Source organism: Ptychodera flava, chromosome 4, assembly GCF_041260155.1.
Source record: "Ptychodera flava strain L36383 chromosome 4, AS_Pfla_20210202, whole genome shotgun sequence".
Lineage (NCBI taxonomy): Eukaryota > Metazoa > Hemichordata > Enteropneusta > Ptychoderidae > Ptychodera > Ptychodera flava.
This window is the reverse complement of record NC_091931.1, coordinates 21,607,824-21,634,730: the sequence shown is the minus strand read 5'-3', so window position 1 is coordinate 21,634,730 and position 26,907 is coordinate 21,607,824. Positions and strand designations below refer to the sequence as shown.

Genomic DNA, 26,907 nt, shown 5'->3' with positions numbered 1-26,907 from the left:
AGGGGGGGGGGGTTCATCATTTTTTTGAACACCGGCGACAAGATTTTGCCGCCCCCCCCCCCCCCCCCGGCCGTAAAAACTGGACGGTCCCTAACTGGCGTCGTCTGTAAGGTTTATAGACAAAACACATGCCCCAGTGAACCACAAAATGAAATATGATGATGCTGTACACTCTACGAGGATACAGCCATCTTGCAAGGATGGTTGGGATGTGGGACTCACCGCTGTCACTCCAAAGTTGGTCAAGGTTAAAGAGTTCGCTAGATGCTTCAATAGCGGATATCTGAGGATACCGGTAGGTGTGAGGCAGACTACAGAAAAGGGTTTTATTGGGGGAGGGAGGAGTGGGTACTCTGTGCAGTCATATCCATTGGGAGTATAATTATTGTACAATGTTAGAAAACATCAATAGAAACGACTCAAATTGCATGGAAAGAATAACAAACTTGTTCACTTTCACCCTTTGAGTGCAAAATGTCAATTTTTGTCGCCCTTATAAAATATACTTGTCAATTTTTGCCAGATTTTTGCTAAAATTTTGATAAAAAACTGTGGCCAATGAAATGTTGTGTCCATTTGATCTAAAATTATCAGAAAAATTATTATAATTGATAAAATTTTGCACTATAATTTTGGTGGGAAAAAACACAGTACTCAAAGGGTTAAGATGAAAAGCCTCTTTTCTATGAGCAGATGGAACTTTCACGTACAAAGCACTTTGAAAACCCACACGATTTGAAGTGGATTGCAAACTGGCCTAATACAAATGTCACACCGGTTTTATGGCTGCGATAGTCATGATAATAAGACACATTCCATTCACTTTATTTTTAGCACTTTAATAGTTAAGGTAAAATGTGTTTGGGGAGAGAGATCATTCCAACTCAAATTTTTACAAGACTTTGCTGTAAGGCTTGCATAGACTCACTGTGAAGCTTGGGTAGTTTCTCATCAGCTTGTTTTTAATATATGAAAATCAAAAATTTCAATTTTTCCCAACGGACTTAACACAGGGATAGTGGTGTATTTGAATTTTGAAAATCAATACATTTTAGATGATACATGTATATTTCCCACCAAAGTTTGTAGCCTGAACAAATTTTAATTCCTGTTTTTGTAATGGTTTAAAGATTCTCAGGCAAAAAGTTTGAAACTTTGTTCTGAAATGTATACTATCTTAATGCTGTTCTCCTTGAACAGCATCATTGTTACATGGAAATTCCCTCATCTTCTTCCTTTCATTATTTTGCTCATCCGACTTAACTTTCCAACCGACATAAACTCCACTGACGCAGACCCCACTTCAACACCCCACGGGAGTAACTATCTTCACAGTCCATGTGACACAATCAAATCTCATTCTATCCCACATTGGAACTCACGCCCACATTTGCAGTTCAACAAGGAGCCTACTTTTCATAGTACATTCATAACGCTGAGTTCTAAAACGAGGACAAGAATACAACTAGACGATAGCATAGGAATTTTAAAGTATTTACAGAGCACTTCAAATCATCTTACAGCTCAGTTACCTGTGTCTTTTTATGTCTTTCCCAGTATTTTTGACCTGCTTGTAAAATACAGTTTTTGTTTCTACTCTTAAAAATCATGCCATATGTTTAACTTTTCAGTGTAGCTTGTATGCGTGTGATGTGCAGTATAATTGTGGACAGCAGAATTTCTGTCCTGACCCAATTTCAGCTGTTATACATTGTACATTATACATAATACATCACGTTTGTGAGGATAATACTCATATTTCAACAAGCACAAAAGAAAATGAACATATTGTCCATAACAGCAGTCATGAAAACATAATCAAAGATATAGTTTCTTTAATGGTTGTGATAAAATTATTCCATCTTCCTAGGACTTTTCACAATTTTTTCTAATGCTTTCTCTCTCAGTTTTGAGGAAAGTACACACAAATCATTGATGAGAGCCTGTTCATGTCGGTCAACACAAAGTAATTACACTAAATCTTCGATGACTGTTGCATTGGGTGTGTTACTTTATCTCAAAACACGGTCACCCAATGATTAAATGGGGGCAACTTTCATCCTGTCATGGATATGTGAACACAAACTACATTTGTATGTCATCAACACCAGATGGAAAAAGTTTAGAGTAACCAAGTCTAGGTCTGTGTAAACGGGGTTCGTATCCAAGCCTACTCCGTGGCACGACTCCTGATAAGCTGGCCAAATCTTGTGTAATCAAATCTTGAGGAAATATTTCTCATTTTGCTATTTGATCTTAATTCCAGTTGTTGTTGTGCCGTAAATTCCAGTTGCAACATGAATGTCACAGAATCTCCTCATCCCAATATTTATGTTGCTTTCAGCCTTTTTTAAACATTCACGTGTGCGAACTGGAATCAGTTGACGGGGAAAAACAGCAAGGATTTGTCCGTGGTGGTCACACCTATACTTCATAATATGATTTTAACTGCATTTTTAGGTTAGAACCTGCAGCAATTAAATTCAAAGTTATTTCATGTATTTGGACCTTCAGTTATCCGGTATACCAACATATTGTAAGCTTAAAGGGGCAGGTTGTTTATCGGCTATATATCTGAGCAAATCAACTAACTGCAAAAATTTACAAGCGACCTAGCGGCCGATATAGCTCCGCTGTGTTTATGTAGAGAATAACTATTTTTGATACATGTTGATGAAGAAGGTGGAAATCTTTGATAGCTCAATGCAGTGGCCAGAAAAAAGTGGCTAAAATAGCTGCAAAAATACACAATTGAAGATTTCATCATACTTTGAATATATCACATCAGATCATCCCTAAGAACATTTCAACCAAAGCTATCTGATGAGTGGTTTTTTGAGAGTAAAACTTTTTGACCAAAAATGGCAACAATTGCCCCCCAAAACAAAAATTGCAGATTTCATCATAATTTCAAAAGATTAAATTTGGTTCATCTATAGAAACCTGTATACCATATTTCAAAGCTGTTAGACCAGTACTTTTTGAGAAACACATTTTTTGACCAAAAATGGAAAAAATTGCCCCAAAAATTCAAAATTGCAGGTTTCATCATAATTTCAATAAATACTTTTAAGTTCATCTATAGAAACCTGTATACCAAATTTTAAAGCTATCAGATGAGTAGTTTTGGAAATACACATTTTTTGACCAAAAATGGCAAAAATTGCCCCAAAATTACAAAATTGCAGATTTCATCATAATTTCAATAAATATTATTAAGGTGATCTGTAGGAACCTGTATACCGAATTGCAGTGCTATCAGATGACAAGTTTTGGAAATACACATTTTTTGACCAAAAATGGCAAAAATTGCCCCAAAAATACAAAATTGCAGATTTCATCATAATTTCAATAAATATCATTCAGTTTATCTGCAGGAATCTGTATACCAAATTTCAAAGCTATCAGATGAGTAGTTTTGAAAATACACATTTTTTGACCAAAAATGGCAAAAATTGCCCCAAAATTACAAATTACAGATTTCATCAGAGATTCAATATATTACTTAGTTCATCTGTAGAAACCTGTATACCAATTTCAAAACTATCAGACCAGTACTTTTGAGAAATACATTTTTTGACTAAAATGGCAAAAATTGCCTTAAAAATGCAAATTTGCATATTTCTCCACAATTTGAACAAATCTGAAAAAGATCATCCCTAGGGACACATGTACCAAATATCAAAGCTATCTGACTGGTAGTTTTGAAGAAGAAGATTTTTAAAGATCTTTTTACCAAAATGACAAAAATTGCCTTAATCATACAAATATGCAAATTTCACCACGATTTGAACAAATCTGACTGAAGTCACCCTAAGTCAACTGCATATCAAATTTCAAAGCAATTAGACAAGCGGTTTCAGAGAAGAAGATTTTTTTACCAAATACACCAAAAAATGCCCCAAAAATACAAATATGCAAATTTCACCACGATTTGAACAAACTCAAGTGAGGTCACCCCAAGTGAACTGCACATAAAATTTCAAAGCAATCGGACTTGCGGTTTTAGAGGAGAAGGCAATTGTTGACGGACGACGACGGACGACGACGACGGACGACGACGGAAAATCAACCTATTTGATAAGCTCCGCGTCGCTGACAGCGGAGCTAATAAAATGAGAACAAAGGATTAAAATCACATAAACAGTCAATGTCGATAGCCATGGTGCGAGAGAACTGCGGATTGAAGACATGCCCCTTTAAACAAAATCGTTACTATGTACCAAGACTAAATTTTGAGTATACTTAGATTACAGAAAGCGCAGCCAATCCACCAGATTGAAGCCTATACAAAGTTTTGTATCCACTTTTGGGCACACATTCTAAAAATTAGCCCCAACTTGAGAAACTTACCTGATGTAACCACTTCTGTTCATCTCCTATACCGGTTACATGTAAATGTACACCACTTGTCTATTTACAACATCGATTCTGTTCTTATTGACAACCAGTCTTACTATCACTGATGACGAAGCCTATGCTAGCCGTAAAATTTATGTATTGTAATAAATTTAACAGAACACGTTGGCTGATGCAATCAGAGAGAGGCTACTACGATGTTGTGATAAACATTAGCATATAACTGTATGATGAAATAAAAATGTCAACAAACCTGGTCTGTATGTATGTATTTTGTGGGTAGGAATATGGACGTACATGAATCTCAAACCATTACACCCAGTACGACTTGTAAGGTTATCTTCTTTTAAATTGACACTCATAATGTCATGTCTTATGTTCACTGTAGGGTTCAATCACACAAGCGTTATATTACACACCCTCATACCACATGCTTGGTTCGCCTTCAATTACAGACATGAAAATGGCATACAGACAGAAAAGACGACTATCGCCATGTTTTTCAACTGAGTTTTTCACACAAAATAATGAGATTTGTTTTGTGTTTTTTTTATGTAATTTTATATTGAGTCTGACAGGTCTAACAACAGACACCAAAATAACAACAACAGGAACATTGTCATGTAGAGGTCATTCCTACATAGAGAAAGCTGACCACTAGAAATTCACTGTTCAGGGTGTACAGCACATATACACAACTCTACAAATATCAACATTTTCTGTCGTTCTTAGTGCAGTTTCATCATTATACTTTTTTCAGTCAACCTGAAGAAAATAACTGCTGGTCTTGATTCTTGATTCACAAAGGCTAGGATGAGACACAAAAAAATGTTTATTTTTTTTTTTGGGGGGGGGGGGGGGGCAGGGCTGAATTTGCTTTCAGTTCTGAAATCTTTAACACTGGAGCAAACTGCATAACCTTTTGATTATTATTGCTAGTGATACAAAGAGACCGGGTACAAGTTATTCAGTCTCCTTTATTTTCAATTGTATTTGGACATTAATGGTTGCGGCTATTCCGGCAAGATACATTGATGCCGTTCACAACATAAGATGGACTCTGGTTCTCCTCCAAGTAATAGCCAACAACTTATCATGAAATGGTTAGTTGATCACTTACTTTAACATGTAGTTTTGTATCGGATGATAATTTTGCTCACCCAAAAGAAAACTCCAACAAGATTCTATGAAGAATTAATTTTTTTTGTCCTTCCCGAAAATCTACAGTCATATAAAATAGTGTTGATTGCGATTTCAGGTTTAAATATAGTTACTCGCATGCAATATTGGAAATACTGCTGAAATTCGGCTGTTCTTGCACCTTGTAGTCTGAGCCATAATTCATACGAATTAGTGTGACTTTCAGTAGCCACTGTAACAGTAGCAGGTTTTATTTTCATTGTTAAGTCGGAAAATACAGACAAATATTTATTTATGAATATTAATGAGAGAAAAAATGGCGTCATTTGCGATCAGCACTATAATTGCCTTTACAAAATCATGCATCCAGCTTTCAATTTAATCATCTCTCTCATATTGGCAGTATGGTACACTGTGTAAATCACCATACAGAAAGCAAAGGACATGAAACCATGCTGTTTTGGTGAAATGTGCACACACCATTTGAAAAAATTTCTTCATTTTTAACATTTGACAACTTGGAAGAAACTCACCTGCATGTTCCCTGGATGATCTGATTTGATCAAAAGCCTGAAATTTGAACAAACAATAATACCATAAATTTCACTTCAAAAAAATTGTACTTGCAACTTGTAATCTAGACTTGGTTCAAGTCTGTGATTTGTGAATGTTTGAGTGGAGTGAACGAAATGATGTGTATTTTGCTTTCATGTGAAACGCGCGCGTGAGTGGAGTGGACGCGATGAGTCGGGTGAACGCTATACAGGGGAGTTTCACCCGGAATCACAGACTTGGCTTTCTTGCAGGGTTTGCGTTGCTATAAATTATTCATGAATGACATTTTTATTTACTTATATATTATTCATAAGATGACATCTCTGTATTGGGAGGAGTTACCTCTTGACCCCAAGCGAGACGTGCATAAAACTCACATGGCGTTGTTGACAAAATGTCGAGTGCGATCACTCCCACAAACATCAGCACGACCTTTGTTGTATCACCGAAAACGCCTGAAAATATCTGTGTTGTTTGTGGGGCCCATGTTCCAAAATGCGATAATCGTCGCCGGTTATTCAAGGATGGAAAGAAGAAGTTGTCAAGCGGCTTGTTCCGTGCGAAAATCAAAGGGTCCTATTAGACGCCACTAACACTAAGTTCATGCGTTCTCCTTATTGGCCAGAATAATGGCTGGAGCTGTCAATCATTTTGTATTTGCTTGACGTCACTGTGTACACAGTCCGTCTGGCCGCCGGTACTTTACAAGAAGTCCAAGTCGGTGAATCCGGCAGAAACTAACTCACTATACTGCGCAGACTCAAAGGTAACGCATTAAATCGCTGGGAAAACCTGGTCAGGGCTACCAAATTCGGAATAGATTTGTACGAAAAAGGAGAGACACAAGAGAAACTATTATAAATGATTTTATTTTTTAAAAATTCACCGACTTGAACCAAGGCTACTTGTAATCACTTGGCTTTTTACAAGAATGTTCGTTAAACAACTGGTGTTTGTACGACACCGGGACATCTGACAACTGGTGAGGAATGACAATCCGGGCAAAACCAATGATGGCTACGGAAAGTGAAGGAGTCATCACCGAGTACCGCCTAATTACCAACACAACCTCTGGAGATAAAACTTTTGTTGAGTTTGTAAATGAAACGTGGAGCTCAAGCATCCCATGAAAGCTGGGAGCTGAGAATTTAGAATAGGTCGAAGGACCTGATTCATTTATGATGTATACGCAAGAACATAGGCTTGCTTACCTGTGTGGTTTCTCAGGTTACAATCAACACACAGTCTAACACAGGGAATGTCTATTTAAAATATCTCCCACACACATATTGATTTGTGAAGTGATGCTATACTGCTCTGCTGCATCAGATGGTTTCTATGGTTACCACCACCCTGCAGTCTCCCCTGGTTACAATCAGTTGCATCATGCTGGTTTTTTTTGGCTTTAATGGCATTAGCGCCTGGAGTATTGAGAAGACCACTTCTTTTAATTGCATGGCAGTATATCAATAAGGCCCTTGGGGACAAAATGTCAAACTTGCTAATCATCTTTGATTTACGACTGACGCAAGCAACAGACGTCCGTCAGCCAGGCAAATCTGGACATGACGAACTGTTGCACTCTGGAATTGAGACACGACTTCTGAGCATGCACCAAGGACATACTGAACGGCATGGGTAAAAATATGTCCCATTGCTATAATCGATTGGACAAGAGTTGACTTCTTTTCATACATCAACGTCCCCTAGCAGTTGCGGTTGATTCTGCTGGCAAAACGCAGCTGTTGCCAACCAATCTCCAAAAGTGAACTTTTCATCACTCATGCTGACAGTAAGGCATAAGTGAATATTTCATCGCTCATGTTGACTTTATAAAAGCACAGATTACGTGCGGTTTCCCATGTATTTTGCTACTGACAGAAATCTGAACCAGGTGCCTTCACAAGATGTATCCCAATGATCAACTTGAAAACAAACAACCCACATTTCAGAGAATTTTTTCAGCAATGCCACGTCATGTCATTTTCCAATGAGTGAATACATTTGATCACTGCATGAGCAGTTAGACATAACAATGACATGGAGGTTGCCAGAGACACTATAGTTCATCTGCAGCGATCGATGCACAAAGTGAAGTGAATAGAAACAAGTGGTTGGACAATGCATGCAGTAACTTGCAAAACCACACGGTTCACTTTAGGATACATGCCACAATATTCACTCTTTGAACTCAACTGAAAGAGAAAATTACCCACACTATTTCAATTGCTCCAGTTTATTTCTTGTTCCATTCTTCAATTACACATTGTCAATGGGCACTGATCTAAGGGTTCTTGGTTGTTGCTACTGGATGGTTTAAACTTACTTCAAAATTGGTATTTGAGTGTTGAGTACAAAAGCACGTACTAGTTTGGGATAAAGTCGAGAACCCTCCTCCAGAGCTACAGAACAAGGAAATTTTTACCTGTTTTCTAGTACATGTCAACACTCAACTAGATGTTTTTGATTTTTTTTTCCAGTAATTTCATTCTGTATACAATTAATTTTTCTTGTTGTACTCTACATCATACAGAAATGTGTAGCGTTCACTTTACAAGCTATGCATTCAGCTTCTACTAGCTGTTATTGGTGGCAGCTGAATTTTTGTCAAAATTCATTTGTCAATGATAAGCATCGCATACAATACGTCAACAAGGCTAATATTGTATACAGTATTTCGACATATTTAAGGGAGAATGATTCAAAAATCCGTTTGTTCTACAGAACAAAAGTTATGAAATACATTTATTCATCAAGGTACAGCCATTTGTCCTTGAAAACCAGATGTGAACTGAAGATGCTCCGGGTGTTTCATTGCATTGCAGTTTTGTCAGTTCAATTTTTTGCTGCAGGTTTGGAACTTTACCAAAACTGTTATGATCAACATCATGAACAATATTCACCATAGATTAATTATTAACTAAACATCTACTACAGCTCATTAAATATGCAAATGTAGACTAAGCGATGTAAAAATGCAAAGTGTCTTTCGCTACTGGTGTATAGCTTTATCATCAAGTTACATAGCATGTTCATCAATTTTGGTCAAGTCCCTCAAGTTATTATTTTGAAAAGTACACACTATCAATTAGCTGACATGGCAACTTTCGCCAGCGTTGGTCAAGTCCTTCCAGTTCAATGTGCCCAGTGTGGTTCATTTAAAGTACAAATTATCAAGTTACCTAACATGAAAATGCAAAATGTCTTTCACTAATACAATATCATTGTCTTGTCAATGTACATTGTAAGTCTCATATACTTTGGAAAAGTTCTTCTAAGACCTATGTCCCTCCTTGACGGAGTTCATTAAATATGGAAATTTATAACAAGGTGATGCAAAAATGCGAAACAGTTTTATCATGATAGTATCTTCATTATTCATTGCAAGGTTCGTAGACTTTGATCAAGTCCATCCAACTATATGTCCCTACTTTCAAAAGTTTATTAAATATGCACATTAGGAATTAGCAGAAGTAAAAATGCTAATTTAAAATCACCTTCAAGAATGTTACATCATAGGTAGTATCTGCGATGTGCAGAGTGATTTATTTTATCAACTTTGATTCAGTCAATTCAGCTATATTTCCCTATTAAATCAGGGAAGTTCATCAAATATGCAAATTAGTAATTATCTTTCATGTCATTCTTTTATATCTTCATGACTAATATATCTTGGAGTGAACAACAGGTGTAGCAAACTTCATCAAATTTTGTACAGCCAATTTCTGATTGTATATGTATATCTATTTTTCAAAAATGATTAATTATGCAAAAGAGCATAAAATATGCAAACCAAGCCCACCAAACTCCAATAAGTTTTTCCAATTTTCAAACCGAAATCTATGTACTGGATTTGATTCTGATCTGATCACCAATTCTTGAGATATCGCGCCAACAGACAGATAAACATTGGTGTGACACTCACACATGAGCTGATATCATAGAATCACAATATGATGATAGTCACATGGACAGCACACGTGTTATTGTGATGATATTTCAGTGTGAAAAAATAGCGTCAATGACACTGTAGCTCCAGTCCTGGACTATTTAGTGTTTGTTCTCTGGTCAGATATTTGAACATGTGTGAAAGGGATAAAGTGCATGAAGTGAAAATACTTAAATGAAATGTACTGGAGACAGTGAAATATGTTTAATGTAATTATTCAGAATATAAAATGGAAAAAATACAGAATTAGATATATCGAATACTGTGATACAACCATTAACTCAACAAGTCATTTAAATGACATAGTCCCCACTTGTAATAGGAGTATTAGTCTTGATGGGGCAGGAAAATGTGGTCATTAAGAAGTATCACTTGAGTGTATATGTTGAGATCTATGGGCACATAGGTCTATGTCGTTGTTCCCAATTTGAAACACATGAGGCATGTCTAAGTTATGGTTCTAAATCGGGAAAAAGATCAGACCTCTAGCAGTATTGGCCAGCCAAGAAATACATATGCGCATAATAAATGAGGTACAAGATGTGACATCTCAAGGTCTAATATCCTATCAGAATTGGAGGGTATAGAACTTGTGGTTACTGAATATGCATATATATGTATAATCAAGGTCAAAGGTCATCGAGGTCACATGACATTTTGAAAAAAAAAATTATATTGCTAATTAATCCCTATATGCCAAAAAATCAGATCTCTAGCTCTATTCGCTTGCCCAGAATTAGATGTGTACATAATTAATGAGGTAAAGCGTGTGTTGTCATAAGGTCTCCCATCCTACTAAATACAAAGGACATAGCACTTGTGGTTACTTATTTATTGACATAAACATATATTTTAGGTAAAGGTCATCAAGTCACATGACATTTGGTCAAAAAATTTCTCTCCTATAGTTATCCCTATATACCAAAAATCAGACATCCAGCTCTATTGGCTCGCTCAGAATGAGATATGTGCATAATTAATGAGGTACAATATGTGGCGTCATAAGGTGTCCCATCATACCATACATGAAGGCTGTAGCACTTGTGGTTACTGAGTTATGGACAAATATGTATATTTGAGGTCAAAGGTCACCGAGGTCACGAGACATTTTGTCAAAAAAATTGTATTGCTAAGTTATCCCTATATACCAAAAATCAGACCTCTAGCTCTATTGGCTCGCTCAAAATTAGATATGTGCATAATTAATGAGGTACAATATGTGGCGTCATAAGGGGTGACGTCAAAAGATCGATGTTTGAAAAAAAACTTAATTGCTTAAGTTTGGGGGTGGGGGGCTTTTGGCCAAATTAATTTCTGTGCAGTCAAAAACGATTTAACGTTTTTAACGTAATTTTGGCAAATTTTACGATTTCAAGGCTGTTTTTTGTACGCTAAAACCGATCCAGTCACCCGTATTTTTGTTACTTTATAATGGTTTTCAATTTTTATTCAATTCAACGGTACATTGGTACGTCGTTTGAAAGAATTAGTACAGGGTATGAGTCCGCAATGTTTTTCAATTTTAGGTCAGTTAAGTTAGAAGGGGGTGGGGGGGGTCTGAGGCCAAACTTAAGCAATTAAGTTAGATTTATTATATTGAACTTTTGATGTTGCCCCTAAGGTGTCCCATCATACCATACATGAAGGCTGTAGCACTTGTGGTTACTGAGTTATGGACAAATATGTATATTTGAGGTCAAAGGTCACCGAGGTCACGTGACATTTTGTCAAAAAAATTGTTTTGCTAAGTTATCCCTATATACCAAAAATCAGACCTCTAGCTCTATTGGCTCGCTCAAAATTAGATATGTGCATAATTAATGAGGTACAATATGTGGCGTCATAAGCTGTCCCATCATACCATATATGAAGGGTGGTAGCACTTGTGGTTACTGAGTTATGGACAAATATGTATATTTGAGATCAAAGGTCATCAAGGTCACATGACATTTTGTCAAAATATCCGAGATATCTGCGTGAACGGATGGGCTCACGGATGGACAAACAGACGGACATGACCCAATCTATAAGCTCACTGGACTTCATCCGTGGGGACTAAAAATTGTGTCACTGCATCCTTTTTGCAATATGAATACGATGAGAAACTAAATTTTTATTTTTTGTGGCCTTATACATGGGAGTCTATGGAAATCTGCCTTATACATGGGAGTCTATGGACGTGTAAACTAAAAATATGCAATTTCACCATGATTTGCCCAAAGTTGGGAAAGGTCACTCCTATGCACTTCCATACCAAGTTTCAAATCAATCGGACTTGTGGTTTCAGAGCAGGAGATTTTTTGACCAAAAATGGGAGAAAATTACAAAAAAATTCGTGAAAAATAGCAAGTCCAAGATACTGACCCAACATGCGCACAATCATTTCATGTCAGCCCAAAGTACTTACATGCTAATTTTTCATGTAATCTGCTCAGTGGTTATTGAGTTTTTTTCAATTTTGACTGTTTTTACATTTTTTCACTTAATTTGCATATTTTTGGCAATGACAACTTCATTTGAACAAAATCTCATCTACAGCCCATCATCCATGTACACACCAAATATCAAGATGAAATGTGCAGCGGTTTTGGAGTTTTTGATGTTGACGGACAGACATACAGACATACAGACATACAGACATACAGACATACATACATACAGACATTTTCCTAGCCTATAAGAATAGCTTCCATTGCCATATATACATATGGCTATGGGAGCTAAAAAACATTTTCCTAAAGGAAGGAAACTATTTTGACACACTGACGTGGAAAAGAGTTGGAGAAGTCAATAGGGAACTCATTACATACAACCTTGACAAGGCTATGTAACATAAACGCCTTCTGAATTTGTACACATCTCAATTATTCCATCTTACCTTGTTGGTGAGTATAATTGAATCTCTAACATACTCTTTACAACGATAACATAACGTTAAATGTGAAAGGGAAAAGAAAGAAGGTGCTTATATTGATTCTGAATAGAATATTTTGGTATATGGGTCTGCTTTAACGCTGGCAACATTTACACCCACAGCTTGGTTCTAGTGTGTCTTAAAATACACAATGGATGTCTCCCTTGGTAAAATGCATAAACAAAATGCATTGATTTTACATCTTATGTATATGGCTATATGGCTCTCTGTCTATCTACCTGTAAATATACATACATACATACATATATATATATATATATATATATATATATATATATATATATATAATATATATATATATATATATATATATATATATATATATATCATATGCATATATATGATATCTCATATATATATATATATATATATATATATATATATATATATATATATATATATATATATATATATATATCAAAGTATACAGATGTCCTCGTGGGAAATTACAGTGCTTGATGCTAAAGCAGAGCGTTTTATATATATATATATATATATATATATATATATATATATAAATATACAGATAAGCTGATATACCTGCAGATTGATAAAACTGCATGTCTAATATTGCTTGTTTTGACATTGAACAAAGATATACTTTCTCTACTCAGTTTATAAAAAGACACTATGTATAGTTTGCACAGACACTAAGCATTGATTCTTGAGAACTTTTTTCTTTGCTGATCTCATACTGACTGTGGTAGAGTGTGCAATATTTGCATAGCAGCTGTCAGATCCACAAACAGTGAACTATTTCATGCTTTCTTTATCCATCTGGACAACTTCTGTATTAGCCAAGCAAATACAGAGAACAGGCAGCTTTTTGGGGTTTTTTTAAACAAACATTTTCTAACGCTGCTGCTGATTGGCTTAAACTTGAAGAATAATCTCCAACTGGCTAGCTTAGAACCAATCAGTGTCATTAAATTTGGTCAATATTGGTTCCAATTACTCTCAAAGTCTTTTCAGCAAGTTAAAATATTAAGGCAACCGATAGCCATGAGAAATATCTATATTACCAGGAAGTGGGAAGTAAAAGAGAATTTGAGATGTACATCTCTCCGCAGTCCATTGTTGAGCACTGTGTTTGGATATGCACTGATCCAATCAATGTAATAGGACATTAGTGACTGGGCAAATTGTCCAGAACAGAGTCAGATATCAACAAGCATGACAAGAGTCTTGCATGCAGGAGTTCAGTGACCAACTGCACAGTGACTTTCAAAATATGTACTCTGAAATACGCTATATACAAAGATAACACATTTTTCTTTTCATGAACTGAAAGAAGAGTATAAACACATAAATACTGAACTGTGTCCACAGGGAATTCAGGCTGCTAGTTATTGGTTTAATAAAAAATATTAAATTATTATTATAATTATTATTATTATTATTAATTTGACAACTATATGAAAATAATTATTATTATCATCGTCATTATCATTATCATCATCATCATCATTATGCAGCAAAAATTTAAACCAAGGTTCGCCAACCATTACGTACAGTACTCCAAGTACTCGTTCCTATATACACACTGTGCCCATGCCCAGCGTGTACAGTATATAGGGAAGTGTACTTTATGTAAGGGTGGGGAACCTTGGTTTGAATTTTTGCTGCTTGATGATGATGATGATAATAATGATGATGATGGTGATAATAATAATTTTCATATATTTTATCAAAATCAACAACTGAAAGCTTGGGTTCCTTGTGCTGTGTCTGCTGCTTTTCCCAGTAATTCAACAGAAATTACCAAGGACACAGATGAGTGCTCCCTTTTCAACATTTCATTTTTTGCAACTTGTGGGAAAGTTCTAGTCACCTATGTACATGTAATGATTGACAGTTCTTCGTCTTGTGTCTGGTTGAAGAAAAAAAATCAATATACATCACTTATCACTAGATCTGGAGGTTTTACATTTGCACAAGGGCCTCAAAGTGTATTTTTCCACAGGATGTAGGACTTTGTCCGCAGACCGACCATGTCCATTTCTCGACATGACGTGTTATTTCTACAGATTTCACTAACACCCTAGATAATGTTCACCGAAATCTCGGTTTAATGGTGTGCCAGAGTTCAGATAGGTGTGAAGTTTTTGTACAAACAACTTTGATCATTTGTGCGGAAACCCGGCAGAAATTTCAAAGGAAAGACCGCACAGTCATTTGATATCAACGCAGAAGCGGCGAGGCACTTGGGATTCTGGGCTGAGCTGGTGTAAATCCGCAAGGACAGGTTTCCTGTGTTCTCACCTGCTTTTGGTAAAATAACAACAACAGGAAATCTTCATCAACATTTTCACCCGAAGATAGCACTTATCGGTGACCCATGTCAGCTATTGCACCTGTGAACTGCTTCTTGAATGTGTAACACTACACTTCAAGTGTCCAGTGGTTTGTTCCTGACTGTACTTTTTCTTCTGAAATAACGCGTTCAATGATTAAAACCAAACCGCAAACAGCCTCCTTTTGAAAACAGTCAATTGCCGTCATATGACTGTTTAAACACCCGCTTTCTCGGTGTTTGCTATTGTGTTGACAGATTGACTTCCAAGGTTTACCGACTCCTTTTAATGGGTTCTGATGAAAAGTGTTGAAAGAATTTACGCAACAGCTACACTATTAAAGATTTTACATTAAGTTTAGTCATAATACTAGGTTTGTTTTCCAACTAAATACATTCTTAAAAACACAATTTGGAGAGAGAGAGAGAGAGAGAGAGAGAGAGAGAGAGAGAGAGAGAGAGAGAGATATGGGGGGGGGGCAGAGAGAAAACATAATCTTTGCTAACGGTGTATATTTTTCACAAGCTTTGATCACACGGGTCGACCAGTCGCACTTTTGTGATGATTCAGCATATATTAAACGTTCACTGTATGTTCCAATACGATGATAACGTACACTGATATTTTCTTCAAAAACTTGGAAAAAATTTTGGTTTTGCCGTTTACTCTGAAATAATTTCAGAACTACAGCCTGTTTTGCCCCCTTAAAACGGAGCACACTTTACATAGTAATGGTAGTTACAAACACATGTACATAAATTTCCCTGTAAATAAAACACCACCAATACACGCAAAATTGCTCAATTTCAATCATTTTGTAAAATTTAACATCGTGCATCAGCTCAATTTTATTGCAGTGATTTACATAAGGTTAAATAAAGACTTTTATTTGGTGTAAAGGTCAAAACTCTATTTGTTTATGTACAAAGGTCAGGATGATTTTGTTACATTTCCGTATGGAGGTTAATTTGGCGATATTTATATTTGGCAACATGATTTTTTAAGTCATACATGGTTAAACCATAGTGGAAACATCTCTTTCATCAATGAATTCTCTAAGATTTTATGCTTGTTGACTCAGGGAATGCGGCAAAGTTTATTGAAAGAATTTTAGTGTCGCAGAATCAGACTGACTAATGGTACACTGAGAGCGCTTGCTTAGAATTCCATCTTGATGCTTCATCTATAGATATTGTAGAGTAACTGTATCTGTTTTTAAATCAAAACAACCGACAGAGGCCCAAATAACTGTAACCGTACAACAACTAGACCACTAGACTGGTATCTTGGCTGGCGTTCCAGTTTCACAAGTAGTAACGAGAACCTTGGACAAGAATACTGCAGGTAGTAACGGCATTTTAATGGTCCTCTGATTGATAATGGCAATTTGTAACCCGGTCAAGTAGAACCCGTGATTGCAGTATGACATGCTACTAAAACTGCTCTGTCACGTTCTTTTGCTTATGGCTGCCTTGACTACCCTCTCAATTCTGTCACAGTCCCTTGGAATCAGGTGATTCTGTCTAGCCTACTTCTGCCAAATCCTAAAGTTTATGTCAGTCAATGCACTTCAAATTTAAAGAGGAAGATCTCAAGCCAGGAGATTAAACGTAACCCTGTACATACTTGTCTTCTGTTGTCCAACACTGACAAAAGACAGTGAAATAAATTCCTTTTGTTTTTTTCATCATGTAGTTAGATGTTGACAGTACTTCAAATAATTCTCGAGAGATCGTTATCAGCAAGACCTTAGGCTATATGTGATATCTACTACCACAACCATGATTTATTTGAACGTGGACAGACATCAAATTTTCAAATTTTCCCGAAAAATAGACATTTGGCCATACACATTCAAGATATTATCATCGGTGAGATATGCCTTACCGAAAATTATTTCTACTGCAAATTTGCCGTAAGTTTGCTGCAAATATGCAGCAAGCATATAGCTTGCAGGAAGGAGTTGCAGAAGTTTGCAGGTAGATGTGACCCTCCTGCAAACCCTTAAGTCAGTTTGCAGCAAATTTGCGGTAAACGACTAAGTTGCTGCAAATTTGCGGCAAACCAGATTATTGCTGCAAATATGCAGCAACACATGATTGACATATTTCCCACTATTTCATTACCAGGGAGTACACACTACACACTGAGTACTGTTGCACTTCGTGACCAGTCATGTGTAAGCAACATAAAATTGATCTTTCATTTATATTTTATGTTCCTTTATTTCATAACAGACAATCCACTTTTTAAATTATAATAACTGGTAATGCTAGATAATGAACAGCTTCAGTTATGCTGGTGAAGCATCGCATGGATATAGAGTGCATCTATAGTATATACTGTAGTGACATGATGTAATAAAAGTGCCCTTTGACAATCTGGTTGGGTAAATTATGGTTGGATCGAAAACTGAATTTTTAGGGAAACAAATTTTTGAAACAGGGATTTGTCTGTCTTGCAAGTTACACCCTGTATTTTCTGCGAATGATACCAAAATGCAAACAGTTTCGAACGAAATGTGCGTTTGATGATGGTCTGTAAGGACACGTCGTAGACTTTTGTTACTGCAAATCTGTACAGTAATGTTTCCGCTACTACCTCCAAGCAGAGTAGTGGCTGTGCTCCAAGCTATTCATCCCATCAATATAGTACACGGTACGTACAATGCACTGCAGCTTACAGTCTGTCCCATCGATGCCGCTGATAAAATCTCGCCTTCTGATAACATGGGTCGAGGTAAAAGGCTTTTGTCCATGTTTTCAGCGTTAGAGTTGTATTGCCGAGCACAAATTTGAGATTTAGGATTACACTCCATCCCGAGTCGCTGTACGAAAATTCAAAGCGCCGCTTCACCAACGTCCAACACGTCCTGTGTATCAGCTGCGAGCAGCCGACATGTTTACACTCTCCGGTCACGGTTCATCAAGGTCAGTTCGCGCATTGATATTGATTCTTCGTGCTGAAAGAATTTTTACTCTCTTTTTAGTCTTTCTATGATAAAAATAACCATTTTCATTAAACTAATAAATTAGATACTATATTAAGTATGACATATAACGGATTGGTGCAGATGTAGAGTCTATTCCAGCGTTTAAAAACGGGACTACATTATCAATCGCGTAATGATTTATAGATCGCACTTCCGTTATCGTCATGAGGCTTGATCGGCGCGAAGTTAGATTTTAGTACCATCGGCCAGTGTCGGCTGCGTACTTGTGAGCAGGGAGTTTTCTAGTGGACAATTTCGTGATCTTTCTATGGAATCGCCAGCCAAATGATATCACATAGTTGCAAAAACGTGTATACAGTACCAGGGACAGGCGGAGTTCTAAATTTGTGAACGCGAGCGGCAGTAAAGATGCCGACTATATTTTCTGAGTACGGTATTTACACACAGCACGGTGAGACCTGCAACCGGACCGGGAATCTTCCAGCGTCTGCGAGCCGTTCAGAAATGTAAGTCAATGTACCGTTCGTCTGTACATCGATCGCTATAATTATGTTCTGTAACCGTTGTATTGCAATCTTTACCTAAAGATAAATTTTCGTTGAGTACTGATTCATACTGAATTCACTTTCGTTTCACAACAGTTACTTTAAGTACAGTAAGTGCTGAGATTTTTGCAGATTGTCGCCGTCGTGTATGTAAACAACATACGGCGAGTTGTCCGCTGTCGGACATTTTAATCATTATTAATTTAATTTCGATCATGAATATTTATGCATTTTCTGCTTCAATTTTTCAACTTGATTTTGTCTCATTTTCAAATAATTATGGATTTCTTTCATGAAATTTACAATGTTTGGTCAAACGGTAAAGACTTACACTCTTCCCTGAACGATTTATATTTTTCAGAATCCATTGCTGGTACACTAAGGGACAAGAAATTCAGAGAACAGAAAGCCAAATCGCAGCCTTTGACAGTAATGTAAATGTTACATGAAACTTCTAAGGTCAAAAGAAAATCTTGACATGATCATGACACTTATGTGGCATGAAATGAACATGGCATATAAAATAAATTGTACCACAATTGAATTTAACCTTTTTTTCTCTGTCATCTTTTTGTTTATAATAACTTTATTTGCGCTGACCATTGTTTCTCGTGAAACTGGTATTTCAGAGTTAAGTTGGATAAATAATATTTATATATTGGCCGACTGTGGACAGCACAAGATGTGTTTTATCCAACTAAACTCTGAAATACCACTTTCACGAGAAACAATGGTCAGCGCAAATAAAATAATTTGCTGTATGGAGTTTGCGGCAAATTTTCAGTAACATTCAAATTAATTTGCCGCAAGTTTGCTGCAAGGATTATGCCGCAAATTTGCTGCAAAGAGTTTGCAGCAACGTTGCGCAGGGAGTTTGCTGCATATTTGCAGCAAGTTCACAAGAAACCTAATTTGCATCTGAAAAATGAACCACCCGCATATTTGCGGCAAATAGTTTGCTGCAAATTTACTGCAAAGCTTGCGGCAAATTTGCAGTAACAGTTTGCGGGAGGCCTAAAATTTTATCATCGGTAAGATATGCCAGACTGTGATAACTTGAAGTCCATTGTAACACTATACAAAACTGAAAATTTCACAGGTCTGCCAAGCATAGCTCCACTTGTGAAATGCTGATGCCATGATGTCTTCTTGCTAGTGAATGTGATAAGTGGAAAACGGACATTCTGGATACTGTGTCGGAGATCACTGACAGCGACAACTCTGAAGGACATAACATCAAAGATGATGTTCAACCTTTGTGCCACTCAAGTGCACAGGGGCATCATGGGTATTATTATGTGGGTCATGTCTAGTTTGTTTGTTTTGACTTGTCATCACTTGAACCAGAAGCCTTTTATTACACCAGATAGGCCATTTCAGCGGATTACCTGACTGTGGTATGCAATACAATGAAACTGGCACAATTGCGACTCTTAAAAAGTACAATGATTAAAATAAAATCATTTCAAGATGATTCCCCAAGGCAATGCGTGAAAAAATGTCTGGAATTTTCCTTTCATGTTCCAATGGTCTTTGAAAAATATAAAAAAGCATTCTTATTAAAACCTTTTTTTTTATCAAAATGGAAACTTTTCTGAAGAGATGAATTGCAAAGCACGTCAAAAACTAGGCATTTGAGAAAATATTTATTCCTTTTTTCCACACAGTAGTGCCTGATCTGGAACGACAATCACATAAATCAACTCTTGTCCACACCTGAGAGGACGGAAAGCGATACAACTTGATTGACTTTTTCATCATGTGCTTCAGTAGAATACCTTGCCGAATAGTGCAATGCATAATTTATAAATTCATGATGATCACCATTCAAATATGAATCCAAAACTTGCCAGTCTAATCATAGACAAGTACACAGGTGCTGCCAGTTTTCAAATCACAATGATCAAATTATAGTTCAGAATAACTGGTAAGGCTGCCTTTCCCTCATGAAATAATAATTTATAAATTCATGATGATCACCATTCAAATATGAATCCAAAACTTGCCAGTCTAATCATAGACAAGTACACAGGTGCTGCCAGTTTTCAAATCACAATGATCAAATTATAGTTCAGAATAACTGGTAAGGCTGCCTTTCCCTCATGAAACATTATAATGGTTGAAATATGGAAGGTTTCACAGCCCTTTGCAACTCAGTAACATACATTTTGAAGCATTATTCTGGTAATTCATGAAGTGCGTGTGGGAGTGGATAGCAACGCCCACACATAATGACCTATAGGTACCTATAGTATGTAACACACAAGACAAATCGATAAACATGTTTGTTATGAAACACATAATTTAGAATTTGCGGCTAATGAGTCATTTTGCACGAGTGAAAGTACACTCTTTGTGTCAAAGCTGCGTGTGTTGGCACATATGCAGAAGAGTTTTTGAAATTCTCCGCGCTCTGGAGGTGGTTATCTTTTTTACTTTCGGTTGCCCGACATTCATTCATCCATCCATCCATCCATCCATTTACTAACTCATCATCCATAATAGATGGAGAAAAAACAACAACATAAATAAATATTCATATACCCTGGGTGACAACGAATTTAATGCAGCTCTTTTGAACTCGGCACTATGTCTGGCTCTGCTGTTGAAATTTGCATATATGTTTTTTTCTTTTGAAAGACAAGTCAAACCAAAGACCCTCGTTCCCGAGGGTCTATGGTCAAAAGTGTTTTCAACAGTCAAGGTTCAGTACGTTTTTAAACATGTCTCTCTGTACATGACTGAACAAATCAAAACTTCGCCTGATCTACCTGAATTTTGAATATTGTCAAGTCGTCAAAACTTGTATGATGAAAGCCACCACACCATGCATCATTTCACATAGACTAATAATGCAAGGACTGTGAAAATCACGATAGATTCTGAACTTTGAAAAATATTTGACTCCCTAGGTTCTTAATCATCAAATACCCTCAATCTTGATGAAACAAACACTACCTGTCCTTGAGATATGATGAAATGTGCTACCCTGGAAATGAAAAACAAAGAAGTTCCCCCGGGGAGTAATGACAACCAAGTAAACAAGCACTTCAAATCTTCTCTTCAGTACGATTCAGTTGAGGGGATCATGTACGGCGTCCACTGTCCTGAATAAAATGAATTTCTTTAAAGGGAGGGGGTCATCCCGTCTGCAGCTGTGTGTGTATGGGACCCATACAATAGGTCTGTTGCTATGCATAACATATCCACAATTTATAAAATGGTGGCTGTACCGAAACTGGTGATCGTGGCCATGCAAAGCATCTTCATAAAAGTTCAGTTGACAAAGTCTTGCAGGGATAGAAAAACTATGAAACCGGTGAACTGTGAACACACATCAAATGCTGAATTTGCTTTGCATTTGTTCAACATTCATCGCAAGTTACTGGGAAGAGGCAATGTATATCATCAAAAAAGTTGTGCAGCCACAGACTGAAGGAGCTCCATTGGATGTAACTACATTTTTCTTTTCAGCATGAGATACCATTTATCATTCTGATACCCAATCATGTCAATATGTCCATTTATGAAAGTGTCTAATTGCCTTGAACACAGCATTTTTTCAAAACATGAATTCTTTACTTGATAAGAATTCGTTTGCCAACAATGATATCTCAAAGTATAAACTATGTGTTAGATTGGCAAGGCTAGTATTTTGTATTTAGGAATACTTCTGGGAGAAGAATAACAAATATATTTATTTTATATGAAAATATAATGAAATATACAGCCTTTGTCCCTTTAAAGTAGAATGCGTCTAGGGACTGATATGCACACTCATATTTTAATATTCCCCATACACCTACCACAAGGATGGCGGCCATTTTGAATTTGAAATAAAATGTTAGCAATTTGGTTCTGTAATGCCAACTTTGCATGGTGACCCCCTGATTTTTATTCTCGATATAATAAGAGAAAGGTTGAAAATTTAATTGAGGAAAGTTTGAGCAAAAATTTAAGTCTTTCACTGTTGATGCACAAACTACCTTAATAAGGAGTTGACTTTGGTTCTGATGGTGATGGCATGCACAGATCATTACTATAACCCCTGTCCTACCTCATCTCAGTTTAGGCTAACCCTATTGTTTGTTTAATGATGTGTGTGGACATGTAGATGTGTGGTGGGAGGTATGGTAGGGCTTCAGGAGGTGTAGACGTTAAAAGATGCACAGCTGAACAGACAGTTGGATGATTACTCTCATAGTGACAGCCACAACACAGGCAACATTTTGTTGTGGAAGGCAAAAATCGAGAGAGATCACGGTCTGGTAATTCTTTTCATTCTAAAGAAGCGCCGGTATTTTTCTTTTATCTCTGAGCAAACAAGGTACAAATTTCCTTACATTGTGAGGAGATGCCCCCTAGGACTAGATGGCACTGCACCGGATATGGTTATGAACGTGCGGCCAGTGAACTGCTTGCTTCTAATGCGTCAAGTAGTGTGTGGTGTAACAGCAACCTTACATTGCCAGGGGCAGCAACACTGTCTCAAGGTCCATTTTTTTATCTAATGCTGTCTTAAAAATGCTTTTCTTTATTTCCCTGTCTCGTATTTTCTTTCAAAGCAATTAATCCTGTGTTCTGTTTATTGTGACTTCAGCCGAGCCCCCTGGCGGACTAGCGTGTCTCTTGTCACCTCCGCATGACGAGAACGTCATTGGACGTTGGACCAGAACAAGGCCAGTGGATCAACATCCAGGGTCCAGTGTACATGGTGGCCCGTGCACAGATACACGTTCAACTTGACAGATAACCAAGTCATGTGAGCTCAACTCTGAGGACGCACACCTAATAAAGCGGTGTCTTCATGTTATCCGCCATATGTCATGTGAGTTGCAAAGTCACGGCAACTTTTCCACTTGGTTCAGACCAAATGACCAGCCTCTACCAACTTTGTGAGGGGATGGCATATTAATAACACTGTCACTGACGGGCTGTTGTTATCTATTACTGTCATGTTTGATAGCATTTGTTTTAATATATCTTATTAATCAGACTGAAAACTTGGTAATACTGCTTGCCAAAGAATGATTGATAACCTGGTCTGTAATCGCTGAATAACAATCACATGGATACGTATGGATCAGTACATTGTCAAAAAAATTCAAAATCTATTAAAGTTTGTTTGTTGACGTTAAAAAACCTACACACAGGCACTGTTGGTAAACAGCACCATATAGTCACCAAGGAGTCTTGTAGTTGATACTGACAACATCATGTAGCCCCCCCCCCCCCCCCCCCCCCCCCCCCCCCCCCCCCCCTATGATAAAGCATTGATGTCTTATGTTTTAGATTTGGCATTTACAGCCTACCGGATTACAGATACCAGACCTTCGATCAAGGAAAAGATAGAGTGTGGAATGATAGCAATATCACTATCAAAGCAAAAGGGATTGATGATGGTGATAATGGTGAGAGACTGCCATGCTGTGTATGCTACGCTCAAAACAATACAATGATTTTTGAAATCTATAATGAAGTATTAGGTTATTATTAAGAAAGCCATAGCTCTAGGATTATGTAATCTAATACAAGCACAACACGGAAAGTTCTGCACTGGCTGTTTTCTAATCTAAATCACTCATGGTTACTGCTTCCTGTAACTATGCTGTGCTGTGCCCACAAAATTGCTTGGAATGTTGCTTTAAAGTAGTTTTACCTGATTTGTGATGATTTCATTATCTTTTCGGATGTCCCATAATCTCACATTCATTCAAATGTAAATAAAACACATGTAAACCATGTCTTCCAATTACATTGTATCAACTCTGAAAATTGATTTCTTCAGATTTGGTGACTGACGAGCAAGAAAAGTGAATATCTGAGAACTCATAACTTTCTCTTCCAATATTTGTTGAAATCAGCCAGTGGACTGGTTATATATGCTATTCCCAGTGAACTGCTGAACGTGTGCAGTTATCTACAATCATATGGAATCTGAAGAATTCCACACTTCAATTTTATCCAGATCCCATAGTGTCACTTTAAGAGTCTGCCTTTTAGCTTTAAGACATTGACTAACATATTTGGTATCACACTTTCCCCTGTCTGGAAGTGAAATGTTGAATTTGGAAAATTATCTGTGCGGAATATGAACATCTGAAAGATAGTGGATTTTATGCAACGACATCAGTTGGCAAGAATGGGTGGGTTCCATGGCTTTTGCTTTTTGGTATTTCATTATTCACCCTACGTGATACGTAAATGAGTTATATTTTGCTACAGTATGTCTTACGTTATACAAGTATTTGCTGGAAAAAAGTGTATAAAAATGCACAGTGGCTGTAAAAGTTATGAAATAAAGAACACAACGGCACAAAAGACATTTAGTTTTCACGGTTTTCCATGGCATAAATTTGATTCAGATGTTTTCCTGCTTGCAATTTAGACACTAGCATACGACATCTCCCTCTGTGCTAGCCAGAGTCTTGATATGAAATGACATTAATAGCTCTAAATGACCTGACACTCTGACTGCATAGATGATTGATGTAGGTCAGTGCTGGCTTGCCTTTAAAATTCCATACAAATCAGAGCAGCTGGACGGCTGATTTCAGTTAAAAGTTGGTTGAATCTTAATTTATGGCCTCAGAAAAGAGAACGGCTGGCTTGTAACTTTCTAATATTTTAAACTTAATTTCAAAAATGTGGTTTATACCGTACAGCTGTTAGCGAGATATCTGCTGGTGTAAACTGTCTTTGTTTCAGACGCATGTTGTAGTCAACGTTTTCATGAGATACTCATGGACAATCAATGGGCCACAACAGAGCCGAAAACTTTCTCGCAAATCAGACAGGCAGAGGCAAGGAAGGAGAAAGTAGAAAATGGTCCATCACAAGCTGCCTTTTTTGAGTGGTAGATATAAACCAATAACTCAATTGGATGCATGGACTCCGAAGGTCTGGGCTAAAATAAAATTGATACTGCAGTGGCTTACAATGTTAAGTCACTTACATACCTAGCAACTTACCACTGCAAATCAAAATAGAACATGCTGGAACAAACGTATCATTACGCTGAGCCTCCCGACATGTCAAATATGAGAGGCCGAATCTAGAAATGAAAACATTAACTTACTTACGTGAGTGTTGTATGTCCCTTGGTAAAGTGAGACTTTCCCTGCAAAACTGATCAAATGGTAAAACAAGAGTCCCACTGTACAGTTCTAGCTGGGAGACATTACTATCAACTCAGAAGAGACATAAAGCAGACCAAATGCCAGTTTTAAGAGGCCATTAAAATCTACATAGATATTGAGGCCTAGCCTTCTCAATAATCTCTGAAAGGGGATAAAAAGAGAGAAATCTTGCAGGGGACTGCACTTGACCTATTTGCCTATCTCGGATTATTTCATTAAATCTAAGGGGGTGTAGGGTAGACCTTTGGGGAGGTTTATATAGACCTCCCCCAAGGGTAAGCTTCAACATGGATAAGCCTAACATCCCATCCAAGGATTGTCTCTGATATCAAGAGGTTCCTGCTCAACATTGAAAACTGATTCTTTTGCCAGGCGTTTTCAATTCACCTTGATAAAATGATACAAACAACTTTTATAAACTCTAAAACATTTTTTTTTTGCATTCCCATGGCCGGTCTCCCTCCTGTCCACAGATTTCCAAGCTCTGCTTATCTTTCCAGCTGTGTGTTTATGTTTATCAAACATGTACACGAGACCAGCAGCTCCATCGCCAGCAAATTGACATACCCCTCCAAACCTACACATTCCTGGCACTTCAAAAATTTTTACACCAGCAAAGCACACCGCAAAGTTTATTTGTACATTGCGGGAGATTACATGAAAGTATTAAACAGTTAATGATCTTGTCCAGAAATGTAAGCCTGTCTTCTGTTAACCTTCATACGACAAACCCACAAGTCCAAGAAAAGTTTGATATTGATAATCTTGTGCTCAGAAACTTTCCCGTTTACAGTAGCACCAAGTCTCATGAAGCTTTGACCATGCAAGTTTTCAAGGTCACATTTTTTTCAAGTATTACATCATGTAAGTTCATCTTAAGTCAGTGGACTTGTGATGACATTGAATGAAGTCTTGAACTTTGACAAAATGTGGATTAATCATCGTGTTCAGATTTCAGTGTTTTCAAGAATACACCCAGCTGTCCCTGTCATGTGCAAGTAAGTTTTCACGTCAAACACTAAAAGAACAGGATAGGAA

At 37.1% G+C, this 26,907-nt stretch overlaps 1 protein-coding gene and 1 long non-coding RNA gene across 2 annotated transcripts in view; one reads left to right on the top strand and one right to left on the bottom strand.

Annotated features, from left to right (window-relative positions):
• LOC139131182 (rho GTPase-activating protein 7-like) overlaps window positions 1-26,907 on the bottom strand; it is a 123,369-nt gene that overhangs the window by 70,439 nt on the left and 26,023 nt on the right. Inside the window, exon 4 of the mRNA XM_070697152.1 lies at window positions 6,033-6,069. Within this exon, the coding sequence (XP_070553253.1) occupies window positions 6,033-6,069 (37 nt within the window). The remainder of the gene's footprint in view (window positions 1-6,032; window positions 6,070-26,907) is intronic.
• On the top strand, window positions 22,816-25,007 carry LOC139131173 (uncharacterized). Its single transcript, XR_011552066.1, has 3 exons — window positions 22,816-23,223; window positions 23,331-23,558; window positions 24,023-25,007. It is a non-coding gene; the product is annotated as an uncharacterized lncRNA (long non-coding RNA).